The following is a 21,879-nucleotide window of genomic DNA, read 5'->3' on the forward strand; positions in this document are numbered from 1 at the left end:
TCTACTAAGAAATTAGCTGGGTACACAGTTCAGACTCAAATGCTTACTTATTACTTAGTGATAGAAAAGACGGGTGCTCAAGATTATCTGCATTTGTAAGACATTCATCTAGGGTTAAAGAAGTGGTTCATAGCATGAAGAAACTGAATTTTGAAACTAGTATCATGACCAATGTTATTCAAAAAATAAAACCCAAAAAACCAAGGATACTCATATTACCCCAAAGCTTCTATTTCTCAGGATTCAAGTCTCTTAATAAATCATATTTTGGGAGTTTAACATGTTAAAAATGTTAAACTTGTTAAGCCCAATTCAGTTACATAATAATAAGTTACTCAGTTATTCTGACTGAACTGCCCTAAAGAATGACTCCTTAGAAGTTAAACCCTGGGGATTTTAAAAGGCAGAAATACAGCCTAGTCAAAAAAAAAAAAAAAAAAAAAAAAGCTAGGTGGAAAAATACTCTATAATACATTTGCATACTAAAAGGCAGCCGAGAACAGTATGAAAAGATATTATCAAACCCCAGGGTAGAAAAATTATCAACTACTGCTTTTCTGATAGAAGAAAACTTCTACAGCAGAGTACCGTGCATATTGCACTATAGTAATCAATAAAATAAACTCAAACAGTAAAACAAAGGCAAGTTATTAATAGGCAATAATTCTGAAAATAAAAAGTAAACCTTAATCAAGAAAAAGGTAAAACAAGGCCCTTTATTAGGTAAACTTACTACTTTTGCTAATGCTGATACACCTATCCTTATCAGCTTCAATACCAAGAGTTTACTGAAGGAAAATACCAACCTTTGTGTTGGCTGCAATCCAATTAGAGGTTTCACTGTCATCATCACACTTTTTAATCCACTTCTTCAACCACTGTTTGAAAACAGGAACCCTTTTCAGTACAACAGAAGACTCAAGGATAGCAAATTACATCAACACTTAAATACAGTCAAGCTTAAATGTAAAAACCAAAGGATAAGATTATCACTGGGTTTACCACCTTTTAAACCAAGAAATCCTGTGATTCTCATATCCAGTCCAGGTACATAAAAAAAATCAACCAAAGGAGGACTTTCTCTGGCTGAAGCTAAGTGGGGAACCTAGAGCTCAAGGAGAGAGGCCCAGCTGCAAGGTGTGTCATTCCCCTTAGCTAATTACAAAGCCTTCCAAGGGAGGTGCCTTAACCCTCATTATCTTGATAATAATCAGGAGATGACTTTATTCCTAAGGAATGTTCCCTGAAAACTTGCAAAGATCACCTGAAATAAAAAGGGCAAAATACTATCTTCCATTTACTAATGAATAAATAACAAACTTGTGGGCTGTGGCTTTCAGTCATCAAGTCTTAGAAGTACTCTACTACCTTATTTAAAAATGAAAATGCCAGGCAAACTCACCTTACATTTAACAGGGTCATGCCAATTTTCTCCACAGTTAAAGCTGTTAAGTGACACAAGAGTTAAAAGAATTAAGTCCTGCCTACTGTAAGTAAAGTAAACAAACAAACAACTTCATGCTTTACAGTTTCTCAATACTTTCACCAGTTTCTAGTGAATGCAAAATACAAGGACAGGAACCATGTCTATTTTATTCTACAGTAAATTATTTAGCATTTAGTATTGGGACCAACAGATATTTGGGTGTCTGTGTGTGAAATGAGGAATGACTTGTAAGCATGAAGACATTCTATGATGACAATTTCATAACAGATGACTATTTAAATAGCTACCAAACTGTAAAGACAATAAAATCAGTATAGTTAGATTTGTATTTTTCTGATAGCTTTTAATATGTATAATTCCTTGCTGCAACCATTATCTAACTGAAACCAAAATGAAATCATGTTCAATAATTTGAACTTAAATTTCAACCAACGCTTCATAGGCATATATTAAATATTTTATTTAACACTCCAAATGAAGAGTTAAAGAATGACTTTGTAGGGTAATTCTATACTTTAGTACTAATGCACAGTAAGCAATATGTGGGAAGCAAACAAGTCACATCTCTGCATGATCCAAACAAATGAACTTCAGCCAGTAGAGATAAATTGTACCAAACAAGGTACAAAGCAAAAGACTATGTCTACATATTCTCTAAGACTATATATTAATTGCTAATCCCTTTCTGTTTTCTAGGCACATGGTATATACATTTGTTTAAAAAGTATAAATTAAGAATAAACACAAATGCTTGTGAAAAAGTGACCATGGTATGGCTGATTAATTAGCTAATCAAGTAATTTGGGAATGCCAAGAATCCCTTGCAAATTAGAAGAATAAAGTGCTACATCAGTTTAAATGAAGTCAGGATAATGGTTACTTCTGGAGATGAACATGGGGAATGGAATGGAGAAGGGAACATCAAGAAGCTTCAAATGGGGCTTCCCTGGTGGTGCAGTGGTTGAGAGTCCACCTGCCGATGCAGGGGACACGGATTCGTGCCCCGGTCCGGGAGGATCCCACATGCTGCGGAGCGGCTGGGCCCGTGAGCCATGGCCGCTGAGCCTGCACGTCCGGAGCCTGTGCTCCGCAACGGGAGAGGCCACAACAGTGAGAGGCCCGCATACCGCCAAAAAAAAAAAAAAAAAAAAAAAGAAGCTTCAAATGTATCTGTCACGTTTTATTTCTTGACAAAAACAAACAAAATACTGATTCTGATTAAGCTGGGTTGTAACTATGTAAGTACTCATTGTTGTTATTCTCTATACTTAAATCTGTATTTGAAATATTTCATACTAAAAGTATATTTGAAACTAGGTAAGGAATCGGACTCTACCCTCTGTCTACAGGGTAAACTCTGAAACAATAATGCATATTTAATCTTTACCAAAATAGCATGTATTTTACATAAATTTAATCTCTTTGAGTTTACCTACTCTTTTTGGAAATATTTAGTATTAATGATGTATATGTCTAATTCTATAGATGTTTGGAGAAAAAAAAAGAATGATACAGAATACCAATAAAATGTTTATTTGTTAGTTACAGAGCCCCCTGGCTTGACTGGCTTCTCATTCCTAAAAGATCCATAAGGGAATGGAAGACCATCTTAACTCTCTAATACGTGATATTGGAAATTCCCTGCTAAATTGAACCTAAAATTCAAAGGCTAAAGAGTATGCTATAGCACTCCCAGGAATCCAGGTTACCAAGAAAGCTGTGGCCAGGGGCCCCATAGAAGAATTCTTAGTTAAAGAAAGCACATCTATCAACTAAGTTTTATCTTTCCAAATTTATCTGCATATTTTTAGGAGTAAGATTAAACTTGTTAGAATAAAGGAAATTAAAAACAAAACAAAACACCTAACTGTGTATTTTATTTCCTAAGAGAGAACCTGAAAACAGATCAAGAGCCATAAGGGAACCAAACATAATTTGACAAAATAAGCAGTCAATCAGAAATGAGAAGAACTTTTAAAATTTACAATAAATAATGTAATAATAAATATAAAACGGATAAACTTGAAAAAAAAGAAATGAGAAGAACTGAGTTTTTGTCCCAGTTCTTTAAATTTGCTGCCATATACTTTCCAGTGGAGCACACAAGAGAATGTGATTACAGCCGTATTTTTTTCCCATAAGAAAATAAATCCAAAAGTTAGAGCAACAAAGAAAGAGGAAAAACTATCTTAAGATGTGACTTTTTAATCTAATTCTTATTTAAAAGAAATACAAACTATTTAAAGTCAACATCACCCACCTACCTCAGATAAAGAATATTTTCTACTATTTTTTTTCTTTTTCTTTTTTTAAAATTGGGGTATAGTTGCTTTTTTCCTACTATTTTACTAACAAAAATAAATAGAAAAGCTATGTGCACTACTCCAATTTAGGAAATCACTTGCTTACCAAAACTGGCGCCCACATTTGCAGCGAACAGGTTTAGCATCAGGATATTGGACTTTAACAACATGGTGGCAATCTGGGGCAGGACACCACTTTAACAGTCGATTGCACTGAAATACAAGTTGGAACATAAAAAATGACAGCAAATTAAATCATGATGCAAGATTTTCCAGTACACCATGCAATTATTTATACTACTTCCTCACTATCACAAAGTGGGGATGGTGTCACCGACACATAAAAACCTGCCACCAATATTTAGTCTCCTACAGCAATGCTTTTGGACGTACTGTTCTTCTAAGATTATAGATCCCTTGAAGACCTGGTATTATAAAATATAACCTATCTCTTATTCTACCTTCAAAATCCCACTGAGAACTTTAAAATAAATGATCACCATTATGTGATCATTAACAAGCATCAATTTGTCTATGGTTCTATTTCAGGGTAATTTTAAAAGACACAAGAAAACAAGATACGCTTCTACTTAGGGAAGGCGTTTACATGCTATAGAATAATATGAAACAAGCTGAGGGATACACATGGAATTTCTCTCTTTGACCACAGAAAGCTCTTCTAAGAACAAAAGCCAGTGCCTAAACCACAGCAAAGATTCCATTTTAGTTCATCAAAAGAAATACGACTTTTGAAGTACTTTTATTATGAGACAAAACATGGCTCAAGGAACACTCACTCCATCAGAACTCAAGTTTATTGACCATTTCAAAAAATATACTATCCCTAAAAAATGCTATTTTCTAGAAGATCTGACCTTCAGTTTAATCTCTAATAAAAATTAAAATTACATTCTAGAACTGAAATACCAAGTTACACTGGTGCTCTTGTACAGGGGCTGGCAAACTTCTTTCACATAGAGCTAGAAAGTAGAGATATTTGGCTCCGTGGGCCATATGGCCTCTTTAGCAACAACTCAACTCTGCCACTGCAGCAAAAAGCAGTCACAGAATAAAAAAACCTGCCTGTTCAAATAAATCTTTATTTACAAAAACAGGCAGGCCATAGTTTGCCAACTTCTGTTAATACATATTTGATAAAAACAAACAAAAAACCACTACATAATTCTTTTTAAACGAAGTTTACTGATAATGGAAGGTAAAACAAGCAGAGATATAGCAGGGTTAGAGTGCCCAACATGATTAAACATGACATCACTAATAATCAGCTAAAATTCTCTGCTAGGGATAAAAGAAGACTATAAAATAATTTTATTCTCAAAGCTCAAGATCAATGAAAAGACATCTACTTATTGGTTTGTCACATTCCTTTGAGAATAAAGGTATTTTGGTATGCTTCATAAATGAAGACAAAAACTGAAGTTACTGTAAAGGTGTTTCTTATATAAGACGAACTGATATTTCTATTAATAAACAGAATTCCTTTTATTTAAAGAAGGAAAACTTATGCGATCACTTACCTCTACAAAGCTATTTGTTATTAAATGCTGATACTTTAATTTAACTTTTGAATCTGTGATCAGGCGCCTGCAAGCGAGAATAAAAGTTTATTAGGAAGTTTTCAGCTAAGAATATTTTCCACATTTATAAAATAAAATTTCAATGCTCTGTGCTATAAAAACTGCCTTAAATTGAAAATACTAAAATACACATAAACTGTCAACAAATGGAACTGCAGGGATCAAAATAATAATTTCAAAGTTTCTATAGTTTTATTTTGGTAGACATTTCCCCATTTCTTATATTCTAACTATTCTGTTTTTACCCAGTTTGTATTGTAGTCTAATGATTTTCCAATATTGTCAAATTTAGGCCCCTTTCAGAGTTTTCTGACTCTGATATCTTGCCTTAAGACAGCAATTCTCAGCCACCTTTTATAAGATCCCCTCCCAAAAATCTGTGTGTGAAATAAAGGATGTTGGTAGGAATGTTCAGAAATGGATCCAGGTTTTGCTAGATATAATTTTGATAGCCTCCTTCTTCTGAAATCTTTTGGTAATTTATCAGAAATGCTTACTGACTGCAACCTGACTTCCTTTATCCACCTAGAACACCTTAATTCACAAGAATTTCTTGAACTCACAGGAACCCATGAAAGTGAAGAACCCTGAAGCTTACGCTTCATTAATTTTAATGGTAAATACTCCTATGAGTATTAGAAGAAAATGATGTTAAAGCAGAAAAAGAGTAACTCACAAAGCCAGCAAGAACGATATCAAAAATGCACAGTCCAGAGAGAGACTTTCAAGATGGCGGAAGAGTAAGACATAGACATCACCTTCCTCCCCACAAATACATCAGAAATACATCTACATGTGGAACAACTCCTACAGAACACCTACTGAATGCTGGCAGAAGAACTCAGACTTCCCAAAAGGCAAGAAACTCCCCACATATCTGGGTAGGGGAAAAGAAAAAAGAAAAAACAGAGACAAAAGAATAGGGACATGACCTGCACCTCTGGGAGGGAGCTGTGAAGGAGGAAAAGTTTCCACACATTAGGAAGCCCCTTCACTGGCAAAGATGGGGGGAGGTGGCAGGGGGGAAGCCTCGGAGCCACAGAGGAGAGCACAGCAACAGGGCTGCAGAGGGCAAAGCAGAGAGATTCCCACACAGAGTATCGGTGCCGACCAGCACTCACCAGCCCAAGAGGCTTGTCTGCTCACCCACTGGGGCGGGTGGGGGCTGGGAGCTGAGGCTCGGGCTTTGGAGGTCAGACCTCAGGGAGAGGAATGGGGTTGGCTGCGTGAATACAGCCTGAAGGGGGCTAGTGCGCCACAGCTAGCCGGGAGGGAGTCCGGGAAAAAGTCTGGAACTGCCTAAGAGGCAAGAGACCAGTGTTTCGAGGTGCATGAGGAGAGGGGTTTCAGAGCACCGCTTAGATGTGCTCCAGAGACGGGCACGAGCCTAGGCTCACAGAGAGGACACCAGAGATGAGCATAAAATGCTAAGGCTGCTGCTACAGCTACCAAGAAGCCTGTGTGCAAGCACAGGTCACTATCCACACCTCCCCTCCCGGGAGCCTGCGCAGCCCGCCACAGCCAGGGTCCCGTGATCCAGGGACAACTTCCCTGGGAGAACCGCACAGCGCGCCTCAGGCTGGTGCAACATCACGATGGCCTCTGCCACGCATCCCTATCCCTCCCTCCCCATCCCCACGCCCACCCCCGGCCTGAGTGAGCCAGAGCCTCCTCATCAGCTGCTACTTTAACCCCATCCTGTCTGAGCGAAGAACAGATGCCCTCAGGCGACCTACACGCAGAGGCAGGGCCAAACCCAAAGCTGAACCCCAGGAGCCCTGCAAACAAAGAAGAGAAAGGGAAATCTCTCCCAGCAGCCTCAGGATCAGACGATTAAACCCCCTCAATCAACCTGATGTACCCTGCATCTCTGGAATACCTGAATAGACAACGAATCATCCCAAAACTGAGGTGGCAGAATTGGGAGCAACTGTAGACTTGGGGTTTGCTTTCTACATCTAATTTGTTTTTGGTTTTATGATTATCTTAGATTAGTGTTTAGAGTTTATTATCATTGGTAGATTTGTTTATTCATTTGGTTGCTCTCTTCCTATTTTAAAAAAAATAATATATATATATATATATATTTTTTTTTACTTTTTCTCTTTTTGTGAGTGTGTATGTTTCTTTGTGTGATTTTGTCTGTATGGCTTTGCTTTTACAACATTAGTCCTAGGGTTCTGTCTGTCCATTTTTTTGTTGTTTTTTTAAGTATACTTTTTAGTGCTCGTTATCACTGGTGGATTCGTTTTTTGGTTTGGTTGCTGTCTTCTTTCTTTTTTTATTCTTTCTTTAAACTACTTTTTAATTTTTTTATTTTTAATAATTTATTTTTTATTTTAATAACTTTAATTAATTTTTTTCTTTCTTTTCTTTCTTTCTCTTTTTCTCCCTTTTCCTCTGAGCCGTGTGCCTAACAGGATCTTGGTGCTCCAGCGGGTGTCAGGCATCTACCTCTGAGATGGGAGAGCCTAGCTCAGGACACTGGTCCACCAGAGGCCTCCCGGCTCCACATAATATCAAACGGCGAAAGCTCTCTCAGAGATCTCCATCTCAACGCTAAGACCCAGCACCACTCAACGACCAGAAAGCTACAGTGCTGGACACCCTATGCCAAACAACTAGCAAGACAAGAACACAACCCCACGCATTAGCACAGGGGCTCCCTAAAATCATAATAAGGTCATATCACCCCAAAACATGCCACTGGACGCAGTCATGCCCACCAGAAAGATAAGATCCAGCCTCATCCATGAGAACACAGGCACCAGTCCTCTATACCAGGAAGCCTACACAACCCACTGAACCAACCTTAGCCACTGGGGGAAGACACCAAAAAACCCGGGGAACTACGAACATGCAGCCTGAGAAACGGAGATCCCAAACACAGTAAGTTAAGCAAAATGAGAAGACAGAGAAACACACAGCAGATGAAGGATCAAGGTAAAAACCCACCAGACCAAACAAATGAAGAGGAAATAGGCAGTCTAGCTGAAAAAGAATTCAGAGTAATAACAATAAAGATGATCCAAAATCTTGGGAGGAGAATGGGGAAAATACAAGAAACGTTTAACAAGGACCTAGGAGAACTAAAGAGCAAACAAACAATGATGAACAACACAATACATTAAATTAAAAATTCTCTAGAAGGAATCAATAGCAGAATAACTGAGGCAGAAGAACGGATAAGTGATCTGGAAGATAAAATGGTGGAAATAACTACCACAGAGCAGAATAAAGAAGAAAGAATGAAAAGAATCGATGACAGTCTCAGAGACCTCTGGGACAACATTAAACGCACCAACATTCGATTTATAGGGGTCCCAGAAAAAGAAGAGAAAAAGAAAGGGACTGAGAAAATATTTGAAGAGATTATACTTCAAAACTTCCCTAATATGGAAAAAGAAATAGTCAGTCAAGTCCAGGAAGCGCAGAGTCCCATACAGGATGAATCCAAAGGGAAACATGCCAAGACACATATTAATCAAACTATCAAAAATTAAATACAAAGAAAAAATATTAAAAGCAGCAAGGGTAAAACAATAAATAACATACAAGGGAATCCCCATAAGATTAACAGCTAATCTTTCAGCAGAAACTCTGCAAGCCAGAAGAGAGTGGCAGGACATATTTAAAGTGATGAAAGGGAAAAACCTACAACCAAGAATACTCTACCCAGCAAATATCTCATTCAGATGCGATGGAAAAATTAAAAGCTTTACAGACAAGCGAAAGCTAAGAGAATTCAGCACCACTAAAGCAGCTTTACAACAAATGCTAAAGGAACTTCTCTAGGCAGGAAACACAAGACAAGGAAAACACCTAAAATAACAAACCCAAAACAATTAAGAAACTGGTAATAGGAACATACATATTGATAACTACCTTGAATGTATATGGATTAAATGCTCCAACCAAAAGACATAGACTGGCTGAATGGATACAAAAACAAGACCCATATATATGCTGTTTACAAGAGACCCACTTCAGACCTAGGGATATATACAGACTGAAAAGGAGAGGATGGAAAAAGATATTCCATGCAAATGGAAATCAAAAGAAAGCTGGAGTAGCAATATTCACATCAGATAAAATAGACTTTAAAATAAAGACTATTAGAAGAGACAAAGAAGGACACTACATAATGATCAAGGGATTGATCCAAGAAGAAGATGTAACAATTGTAAATATTTATGCACCCAACATAGGAGCACCACAATACATAAGGCAAATGCTAACAGCCATAAAAGGGGAAATCGACAGTAACACAATCATAGTAGGGGACTTTAACATCCCACTTTCACCAATGACAGATCATCTAAAATGAAAATAAATAAGGAGACACAAGCTTTAAATGATACATTATACAAGATGGACTTAATTGACATTTATAGGACATTCCACCCAAAAACAACAGAATAAACTTTCTTCTCAAGTGCTCATGGAACATTCTCCAGGATAGATCATATCGTGGGTCACAAATCAAGCCTTGGTAAATTTAAGAAAATTGAAATCGTATCAAGTATCTATTCTGACCACAATGTTATGAGACTAGATATCAATTACAGGAAAAGATCTGTAAAAAAAAAATACAAACACATGGCAGCTAAACAATACACTACTAAATAACCAAGAGATCACTGAAGAAATCAAAGAGGAAATAAAAAAAAAAACACCTACAAACAAATGACAATGAAAACACAATGACTCAAAACCTATGGGATGCAGCAAAAGCAGTTCTAAGAGGGACGTTTATAGCAATACAATCCTACCTCAAGAAACAAGAAAAATCTCAAATAAACAACCTACCCTTACACCTAAAGCAATTAGAGAAAGAAGAACAAAAACACTCCAAAGTTAGCAGAAGGAAAGAAATCATAAAAGTCAGATCAGAAATAAATGAAGAGGGCCTCCCTGGTGGCGCAGTGGTTAAGAGTCCGCCTGCCGATGCAGGGGATACGGGTTCGTGCCCCGGTCTGGGAGGATCCCATATGCCGCGGAGCGGCTGGGCCCGTGAGCCATGGCCGCTGGGCCTGCGCGTCCGGAGCCTGTGCTCCGCAACGGGAGAGGCCACAACAGTGAGAGGCCCACATACCACAAAAAAAGAAAAAGAAAAAAAAAAAGAAATAAATGAACAAGCAATTAAGGAAACAACAGCAAAGATCAATAAAAATAAAGCTGATTCTTTGGGAAGATAAAACTGATAAACCATTAGCCAGACTCATCAAGAAAAAAAAAGGAGAACACTCAAATCAACAGAATTAGAAATGAAAAAGGAGAGGTAACAACTGACACTGCAGAAATATGAAGGATCATGAGAGATTACTACAAGCAACTATATTCCAACAACCTGGAAGAAATGGACAAATTCTTAGAAAACCACAACCTTCCAAGACTGAAGCAGGAAGGAAGAGAAAATATAAACAGACCAATCACAAGCACTGAAATTGAGACTGTGATTAAAAATCTTCCAACAAACAAAATCCCAGGACCAGATGGCTTCACAGGAGAATTATATCAAACATTTAGAAAAGAGCTAACACCTATCCTTCTCAAACTCTTCCAAAATATAGCAGAGGGAGGAACACTCCCAAACTCATTCTATGAGGCCACCATCACCCCGATACCAAAACCAAAGATGTCACAAAGAAAGAAAACTACAGACCAATATCACTGATGAACACAGATGCAAAAATTCTCAACAAAATACTAGCAAACAGAAATCCAACAGCACATTAAAAGGATCATACACCATGACCAAGTGGGGTTTATCTCAGGAATGCAAGGATTCTTCAGTATACGCATATCAGTCAACGCGATAAACCATAGTAACAAACTGAAGGAGAAAAACCATATGATCATCTCAATAGATGCAGAAAAAGCTTTCGACAAAATGCAACACCCATTTATGATAAAAACTCTCCAGAAAGTAGGCATAGAGGGAACTTACCTCAACATAATAAAGGCCATATATGACAAACCCACAGCCAACATCATCCTCAATGGTGAAAAACTGAAAGCATTTCCTCTAAGATCAGGAACAAGACAAGGTTGACCACTCTCACCACTATTATTCAACACAGTTTTGGAAGTTTTAGCCACAGCAATCAGAGACGAAAAAGAAATAAAAGGAATCCAAATCAGAAAAGAAGAAGTAAAGCTCTCACTGTTTGCAGATGACATGATACTATACATAGAGAATGCTAAAGATGATACCGGAAAACTATTAGAGCTAATCAATGAATTTGGCAAAGTAGCAGGATACAAAATTAATGCACAGAAATCTCTTGCATTCCTATACATCATTTTTCCTAATGATGAAAAATCTGAATGAGAAATTAAGGAAACCCTCCCATTTACCATTGCAACAAAAAGAGTAAAATACCTAGGAATAAACCTACCTAAGGAGACAAAAGACCTGTATGCAGAAAACTGTAAAACACTGATGAAAGAAATTAAAGATGATACAAACAGATGGAGAGATAGACCATGCTCTTGGGTTAGAACAATCAACATTGTGAAAATGACTATACTACCCAAAGCGATCTACAGATTCAATGCAATCCCTATCAAACTACCACTGGCATTTTTCACAGAACTAGAACAAAAAATTTCACAATTTGTATGGAAACACAAAAGATCCTGAATAGCCAAAGCAATCTTGAGAAAAGAAAGCGGAGCTGGAGGAATCAGGCTCCCAGGCTTCAAACTATACTACAAAGCTACAGTAATCAAGATAGTATGGTACTGGCACAAAAACAGAAACATAGATCAATGGAACAGAATAGTAAGCCCAGAGATAAACCCATGCACATATGGTCACCTTATTTTTGATACAGGAGGCAAGAATATACAATGGAGAAAAGACAGCCTCTTCAGTAAGTGGTGCTGGGAAAACTGGACAGCTACATGTAAAAGAATGAAATTAGAACACTCCCTAACACCATACACAAAAATAAACTCAAAATGGATTAAAGACCTAGACCTAAGTGTAAGGCCAGACACTATAAAACTCTTAGAGGAAAACATAGGCAGAACACTCTATGACATAAATCACAGCAAGATCCTTTCTGACCCACCTCTTAGAGAAATGGAAATAAAAACAAAAATAAACAAATGGGACCTAATGAAACTTAAAAGCTTTTGCACAGCAAAGGAAACCATAAACAAGATGAAAAGACATCCCTCAGAATGGGAGAAAATATTTGCAAACAAAGCAACTAACAAAGGATTCATCTCCAAAATATACAAGTAGCTCATGCACATCAATATCAAAAAAACAAACAACCCAATCCAAAAATGGGTGGAAGACCTAAATAGTCATTTCACCAAAGAAGATATACAGATTGCCAACAAACACATGAAAGGATGCTCAACATCACTAATCATTAGAGAAATGCAATTCAAAACTACAATGAGGTATCATCTCACACCAGTGAGAATGGCCATTATCAAAAAAATCTACAAACAATAAATGCTGGAGAGGGTGTGGAGAAAAGGGAACCCTCTTGCACTGTTGGTGGGAATGTAAATTGATGCAGCCACTATGGAGAACAGTACGGAGGTTCCTTAAAAAACTAAAACTAGAACTACCATACGACCCAGCAATCCCATTACTGGGCATATACCCTGAGAAAACCATAATTCAAAGAGTCATGTACCACAAAGTTCACTGCAGCTCTATTTACAATAGCCAGGACATGGAAGCAACCTATATGTCCATCGACAGATGAATGGATAAAGAAGATGTGGCACATATATACAATGGAATATTACTTAGCCATAAAAAGAAACAAAATTCAGTTATTTGTAGTGAGGTGATGGACCTAGAGTCTGTCATACAGAGTGAAGTAAGTCAGAAAGAGAAAAACAAATACTGTATGTTAACACATATATATGGAATCTAAAAAAGAAAAGGTTCTGAAAAACCTAGGGACAGGACTAAAGATGCAGATGTAGAGAATGGACTTGAGGACATGGGGAGGGGGAAGGGTAAGCTGGGACAAAGTGAGAGAATGGCATGGATATATATACACTACCAAACGTAAAACAGATAGCTAGTGGGAAGCAGCCACATAGTACAAAGACATCAGCTTGGTGCTTTGTGACCACCTAGACGGGTGGGATAGGGAGGGTGGGAGGGAGATGCAAGAGGGAGGAGATATGGGGATATATGCACATGTATAGCTGATTCACTTTGTTATAAGGCAGAAACCAACACACCATCGTAAAGTAATTATACTCCAATAAAGATGTTAAAAAATGCACAGTCCAATCTCATTAAAATCTCTTAAATGTATAGCAAAGTTTTGTACAATTTGGCTTCATCTATTTCTTGAGTTTCTTATCCCACTCACTTCTCTTTTTCCATAAGACCCCACCCTGGGACTTTCCTGGTAGTCCAGTGGTTAAGATTCTGAGCTTCCACTGCAGGGAACACAGGTTCTACCCCTTGTTGGGAAACTAAGATCCTGCGTGTGGCACAGTGTGGCCAAAGAGATAGAAAAAAAAGACCCCACCTGTCCTGAGCTACTTTCAGTGTACTCCCCTCATATCTGTATTCTTTCAAAAGAGTATGCACCACCCTTCCTCAGAGGCTTTTGCTTGGGGCCACCTCCCTTGGAAAGGAAACAAAAGATTATCATAGTGGGGCTGAGGCGGGACAACCTAGGTTAGAATACTGGCTTCACAACGTACTAGCTATGAACTGAGGGTAAGTTCTTTGACTTTTCCATTTTTCAATTTACTAATCTGTAAGATGGAGAGAAGAAATAGAGCTGGCCGACTAGAATAGTGCCTGGCAAATAGTAAGCACTCAATAAATATAAGATGAAGTTGCTATTATTATTATTATTTTATTTCACTCAGCTAAGATGTATTGTTACTCATGGAGGCCTTTTCTGACAATTCACCATACCAGTCTAGACACAGACCACCTTTACCTTAGTTCCTATGGCACATTATACACCTCTCCTTTATAGAATGTGTCATAATTTTCATTAGACAGCTATCTGTATAATCATTTGTTTAATATCTGCCTTCCTGTTTCCCTATCCCCAACCAAACAATAAGATCCATGAAAAGATCTCTTATGTCCAGTACACTGCCTGGTCTGTGGTAAGTGTTTAATAAGGATTTTTTAAATGACTAAACCTCCACATCTTGCAGATGTTGAAAATGAGGTATAAAAATGATTAGTGCACGTGGCAGTTCCTCAAAAAGTTAAACACAGAATTACCATATGACCCAGCAATTTCACTCCAAGGAATCAAAAACATGTGTTCAATAAAAGTCTTGCACACAAATGTTCAAATAATAACACAAACGTTTCCACAAAAAGTATAAATAACTCAAATGTCCAAGAATTGATGAATGGAGAAATATGAAATATCCATATAATGGAATATTATTTAGCCATAAAAAGGAATAGCATCCTTATACATGCTACCACATGGATGAACCTTGAAAACATTATGTTAAGTGACAGAAGTCAGACACAAAAGATCACATACTGTATGACTCCATTTTAATGAAATGTCCAGAATAAGCAAATCCATACAGACAGAAAACTGATGAGTGGTTGTCAGGGTCTAAGGGGAGGAGGGAGTGAGGACTGACTGCTTAGTGGATATGGGATTTCTTTTGCTACACTGAATTGTATACTTTAAACTAGTCAAAATGGTGAATATTGTTATATGAAATTCACATCAATTAAAAAATAATTAAGAAACAGACTCAAAGTCAGAATCCCCGATTTCCAAATACATCTTACTCCCTCTATTACCAATAATGCTGCTCTGATGTGACAAACCCTAATGATTTCTTATAGATAATTCTAGCCTAAGCATAAGTGGCGAGAATAAAGGTCAGCCATAGCTATTAGGCCAAGATGACTAAGCCTTAAGTTCGTGACAGGGAAGAAAAAGAAAGTGATCTCCCATTTTTGAGAATAAGCATTCTCAAGAAGGCAAGTGTCAACCTGGCCGTTAATAAGCTAATTATCTTCACAAGGTCCTGCTGCCATCACTTATGATGAAAATAGCTATTATGCCAATTCTCACCATAGAAGGCAGCTCTTTATCAAGGTAAAAAAAAAAAAATGACTTTTACTGAATGCCATCTATATATACATTCTGAGCACACGTTCAAAAGCATTTAAACGCCCTTGAGTTTTGGGATAATTCTATGCTTTTACAAATGAGATAACTGGAGAGCCGTGCTTTGAAACCAGGTAACTTTAAACACAGGGTTTTTTTTTTTAGTATGCCAAGTACTTTAGTAATACTTACACTAAACATATAATATTTATATGCCTTATACTTATATAGCACCCTGAGTAAGTCAACAATATTATGCTTCAATTTAGGACTAATGATGAAATATTTTTCTTTAAAAAGGGTTTTTTCTCCCCCTGACAAACCAATTATAGGTAAGTATAAAGAATGAAATAAAAATCACCTTTAACCCTATTGCTCAGGAGGAATAATCACTCAAGATTTTTATGAATCTAGACTCTTTCCTCTTTTTTTCTGTAAATGTATGACATATAATTTTAAATAGAAAATTTACTACATATTATTTTATATCTTAGTTTTTTAAAACTAACATTATAGGCATTTTCCAATGTATTAAAATAATTCATAAATCTTTTAAAAAGCTGTTATTACATTCCATCTTCCCCTACTAGTGGGCTTTTCGGGTTGTAGGATTATGACAATGTGATGATTAACAACTTTATAAAAAATCTCTGCTCAAATTTCTGGTCATTAAAAAGAAATGTAACATATACTATCATCTGAATTCATGTAATCACAATCAAAGGTCAAAATGATCTTACAATCATCTCTGGCTCATCTCCTTCTTTTATCAGAGTCTGACTCTAACTCTACCTTGAAAACACACCCAAAATCCAACCATTTCTCACTACCTCCTCGGCTACAGTCCTGTATCAAACCAACATCATTTCTCTTCTGGTCTGTTTTAATAGTCTCGCCATCTCCTTGCTCCCACTTAGTCTTTTTTTTTTTTTTTTTTTTTTGCGGTATGCGGGCCTCTCACTGTTGTGGCCTCTCCCGTTGCAGAGCACAGGCTCCGCACGCGCAGGCTCAGCGGCCATGGCTCACGGGTCCAGCTGCTCTGCGGCATGTGGGATCTTCCCGGACCAGGGCACAAACCCGTGTCCCCTGCATCGGCAGGCGGACTCTCAACCACTGCCACCAGGGAAGCCCTAGTCTCTTTTTTTTTTTTTTTTCTTTTTGCGGTATGTGGGCCTCTCACTGTTGTGGCCTCTCCCGTTGCGGAGCACAGGCTCCGGATGCGCAGGCCCAGCGGCCATGGCTCACGGGCCCAGCCGCTCCGCGGCATATGGGATCCTCCCAGACCGGGGCACGAACCCGTATCCCCTGCATCGGCAGGCGGACTCTCAACCACTGCGCCACCAGGGAGGCCCCCTAGTCTCTTTTTAATACGAGCAGTCAGAGCAATCCTCTATGACCAAGTCATTCCTCTGCTCAAAATCCTCTCATGGCTCTATCTTAGAATAAAAGCCAAAAACCTTAATGGCCTATTAGGCCTGACACAATCAGCTTCAAGCAGCCCTCCAACACCCTTCTCTGCTTCCCTTCAATCTGTAACTTTACATTTACAGTTCAAAAACATTTTTTAAAGTTTAATAATTATCAGTAATTTAATCCCTATCTATATACACTTTACCTTATTAATTACCAAAGCTTGACAAATTATTTCATTTTGCATTTCAATGAGACGAGGAAATTATTTTCAGTGTGAACTTGAGTTCTGATCCCTTAAGCATATATTTTAAAACTGACAGTATTCTATACATTTGTGATAAATTTCCTACTTAGAATACGGAAGTAGTGCTTTTCTGTTTCATCGTAGAGAAATGATGGGGGGGGGGAGCATTAATTTACTCCACTATGAGACATACAACTTTAAAGTCACATGTTTTCAAAGCATTCTCCATAAACTCTCTGTAGACTGCCTTAAAAATAAATACAACCTTGGGGTAAGCAAAGATTTAGTAAGTAGCAATAATCATAAATGAGGGAAAATGAGGAATTAGATGCCATTAAAATAAAAACTTTTGTTCACCAAAAATCATTCAGAGAGAAAAAAGGTAAGCCACACATTGGGGAAAATAGTTGTAATACATATATCTAACAAAAGACTCATATCAGAATATTTTAAGAATTCTTAGAAAGTAATTAACAAATAGACAAAATAACAAAATTTTAATAATGAGAAAGTGACTTGAATGGGCACTTCGTAAAAAGGGATATCCAAGGAAAGGTGTCTGACATCATTACCCACCAAGGAAATGCAAATTAAAACCACCATGAGATATCCCTACATACCCACCAAAATGGCTAAAATTAGAAAAGACTAGTGATACAAGTGTGAACAAGGACTAGAGCAGTCACACATAACTAGGAGAAGTGGAGGTACAACTACTTTGGGAAAGTAGATAGATACTCTGGCAGTATCTATTGTAAGGCTAAAAATCTCACTCTTCAGTATATACCCAAAAGAAATCAGTACATATCTACCCAGACACTTCTGGAATATTCCTTGTAGTTTTTTCACAGTAGTCAAAACCAAACCAACAAACCAAAAAAACTCCAAGTATCTATTATCAGGAGAATGAAATACTACATAGCAAAAACAAAACAAACCTAAAAACATACACATATACTTAACAACATGCACGTACCTCAAAGAAACACATTACATTAACTGAAGCCGATACACACTCAGAAAAAGAACATGCTACATAATTCCATTTAAATGAGGTTCAAAAACAGGTAAAATTAACTAGTGGTGACAGAAGTCAGAATAGGTAGTGGGGGTGAGATGGATACCACCTGGGAAGGGTCACAAGGATGAATATTCTGGGTACTGGAAAAATTCTGTACCTTGATCTGGGTGGTTAGTAAAACATACTTCTAAAGTAAATGTACTTTACACACTTTACTGAATTTATTTTAGAACTTAATTCAAAAAGTAAAAACAAAAACCAATGCACAGCAAATTGAAGTGATTACAATTAAATAAAAATGATGTATTTCCACTGTAAAAGATGAGATGCTCTACTATACTGTGATTAATACACATATCAAAGTTCAGTTTGTCTCTTGCCTCAGATGGTACAAACCATCTGAGGGTCTACACAGCTTCACAAGCCTATGTGATAGAATGTAAAAAAATAATCATCTGACTTGGATGTTTGGAATATTCATTCTTCTTGGAGCAGCACAGACTTACAGGACTACATTTACTTTGCTCTGGATCCATTCAATTACTTGGTTTTATGTAATATTTACAATTATAATATTATAAAAGCACTGGCTTACCATTTTGTGACTAAACCTACTGACAAAACATAAGAGAAACTGTTCCAGAATAGATTTAACTATAAAGTTGACGATATAAAGTAATTATGTTATCTAACAGAAATTAGGGGGTAGAAGAGATTAAAGGTGAATGACGGCACAGAGGCAGCAATTTCCTCACCTTACATAGTAAGTAGTTAAGATTTACTGCTTAAAGTTGATGGAACAGGAAATAACTATCAAAGAAGAGCTTTTAAGTTATATTATCTAATTTAAGACCATCTATTTTTAAAAGAACATTTCTGCCCTTTTCAGACAAGTGAAGAATTAGCCAATAGAGGTATGGAATATCTATACCAAGATCCTAAGATCCATTTAAAAAAAATCTTTTTTTATAATTGAAGTATACTTGACTTACAATGTTGTGTTAATTTCTGCTGTAGAGCAAAGTGATTCAGTTATACATATATATACACATTCTTTTTTATATTCTTTCCATTAGTTTATCACAGGATATTGAATATAGTTCCCTGTGTTATATAGTAGGACCTTGTTGTTTATCCATTCTATACATAATAGTTTGCATGTTAACCCCAGACTCCCAATCCATCCCTCCCCCATGCCCCCTCCCCTTGGCAACCACAAGTCTGTTCTCTAAGTCTGTTTCTCTTTGGTAAATTTGTTTGTGTCATATTTTAGACTCTACGTATAAGTGATATCATATGGTATTTGTCTTTCTCTTTCTGGCTTACTTCACTTAGTATGATAATCTCTAGGTCCATCCATGTTGCTTGAAATGGTATTATTTCATTCCTTTTTATGGCTGAGTAGTACTCCACTGTATATATGTACCACATCTTCTTTATCCATTCATCTGTTGATGGACATTGAGGTTGTTTCCATGTCTTGGCTACTGTAAATAGTGCTGCTATGAACACAGGGGTTCATGTATCTTTTTGAATTACAGTTCTGTCTGGACGTATGCCCAGGAGTGGGATTGCTGAACCATATGGTAACTCTATTTTTAGTTCATTTTAAAAAAATCTTATGTATCACTTAAAGCTTTTAAAAAAAATCATCTGGAATAATTTTGCTAGAACTGAGTGGCAATGAGTTTGTCATCATCTCTGCTTATTTGTTTCTAAAAACCCCCATATATGAAAATAAACCACTCCATTTTTTAGACACACCTTGCAGGATGTTGAATCAGAACATCACAATTCCAGATATGTGTTAATGATAACAATGATTAGTCAAGGTGTGACTAATACATTACTTGCAGGTCTTTAAAAGATTAAACAGACACAAGTTTACCTTCATCATCCCTAAGATTACTAGAGAAGCTATACATAGAAAAAGAAATTTAGGCCCCAAACAACTACATAAAAAAACTAACCTACTGTGAGTTCCCTGGCGGCCTAGTGGTTAGGATTATAGGCTGTCCCTACCGTGGCACAGGTCCAATCCCAGGTCGGGAAACTAAGATCCCACAAGCTGCACGGCGCAGCCAAAGAAAAAAAAAACACAAACCACTAACCAACTACTAGTATGAACAGAAAGAGACAAACATTTATTCAGTCTCAAGTGATAAATAATTTAGATAAATAGTTTTAATTAATCTCATGAAAGCATCAAAGAAGGGGAGCCCCACTTAGCCAAATAGCCCTAATGGTATCACAGCACAAATCAATCACTGGAGTTAGCAATGATAACATACGCTTATGAAAGCAGGGAGAATAATATATTTCCAGTTACTTATTCAAGGACACGTGCCTATTACACACGTTGCGAAGGAGTAAAAAGGTGAATCCAATGAATCACTAATCTTAAGAAGTGAGTCTAAGAAGCACTGAAAGATCAGTGAATAATTTCTGGGTAGTATTTTACCAAGGTTAGAGTCACACATCCTGAATGGAAGTAAGAAAATAATTCAGTCAACATAAATAGGGTACCTGGGGTCAACTTACAGCCTAAGAAAGAATACAGACAAGGATATAGGCAATTACAAAAGTGCAGGGTAAGGGAAATATGAAGGAGCTAAGGAACACATAGGATGTCTATCCAAACCAAAATGAAAGTGAGTTAAAATGAGGTGTTAAGAATGACTAAGATGATGAGTAGATTAAGAGAACTGGAGAGTAAAACAGAAAGCGAGTACTGCTTGTAAGAAACAAAGTCAAGAGACAGTAGAAAAAAAAAAGTTAAAAAAATCCTACCAAACCAAATGCAAATAAAATGCACAGTACTTTCAAGAAACCAAGCTCTACGTAGCTAGAATAATGAGAAAAGGTGAGGCAAAAGATGAAGTTGCATAGGTAAGCAATATAGGACAATGAAAGCCATTTGTGAAGAAGAACTGGAAGGTGGTAACACTGGGTATAAGGGAATCACTTAGGAGCCAGTTGCAGATTCCCAGCTAAGACAAGACGATGGCGTGAATCAGGTTAATGGCAGTAGAAACAGAGAGAAATGGATGGGTTTAAGGGTAATTAGGATGTGGAATTTATAGAATTTCGTGCAAGGATGACTGAAAAATGCAGGAGAAAAGTGAATCAGGGATATCACCAAGGTTTCTCATTCAGGCAAATCTTTAACACCAAGTGGTGCCATTATTTGATACTGAGAAGCAAGAAGAATGAGTCTGGTGGTGGTAAAGGTAGTAGGAGGGCTGGACAAGATAAAGCCAGAGGAATGTACAAATGAAGATGCCTGACAGGCACTAGGGTATATGGGTCCCAAGCTCAAATGAGAGTGTAAATCTGGAGATATAAATTTGGGAATTTCCGGGGCTTCCCTGGTGGCACAGTGGTTAAGAATCTGCCTGCCAATGCAGGGGACACAGGTTCGAGCCCTGGTCCGGGAAGATCCCACATGCGATGGAGCAACTGAGCCCATGTGCCACAAATACTGAGCCTGTGCTCTACAGCCTGTGAGCCACGACTACTGAGTCTGCATGCCACAACTACTGAAGCCCACGCCCAGAGCCTGTGCTCTGCACGCAAGAGAAGCCACTGCAATGAGAAGCCCATGCGCCGCAAAAAGTAGCCCCTGCTTACTGCAACTACAGAAAGCCCGCACAGAGCAACGAAGACCCAATGCAGCCAAAAAAAATTAATAAAATTAAATTTTTTTTTAAAATTGGGAACTTCCAATGTATGCCTAGGGAAAGTGTATAAAGTGCA

The 21,879-nt window shown here is 37.5% G+C and overlaps 1 protein-coding gene across 1 annotated transcript in view; it reads right to left on the minus strand.

The window, feature by feature from the left end:
- ARIH1 (ariadne RBR E3 ubiquitin protein ligase 1) overlaps positions 1-21,879 on the minus strand; it is a 122,807-nt gene that overhangs the window by 16,748 nt on the left and 84,180 nt on the right. The window contains exons 6-9 of the mRNA XM_060097039.1: positions 5,289-5,355; positions 3,857-3,963; positions 1,403-1,445; positions 807-878 (exon numbers count right to left, since the gene is read on the minus strand). Of these exons, the coding sequence (XP_059953022.1) occupies positions 807-878; positions 1,403-1,445; positions 3,857-3,963; positions 5,289-5,355 (289 nt within the window). The remainder of the gene's footprint in view (positions 1-806; positions 879-1,402; positions 1,446-3,856; positions 3,964-5,288; positions 5,356-21,879) is intronic.

This window comes from Mesoplodon densirostris, chromosome 4 (genome assembly GCF_025265405.1).
Source record: "Mesoplodon densirostris isolate mMesDen1 chromosome 4, mMesDen1 primary haplotype, whole genome shotgun sequence".
Taxonomy (NCBI): Eukaryota; Metazoa; Chordata; class Mammalia; order Artiodactyla; family Ziphiidae; genus Mesoplodon; species Mesoplodon densirostris.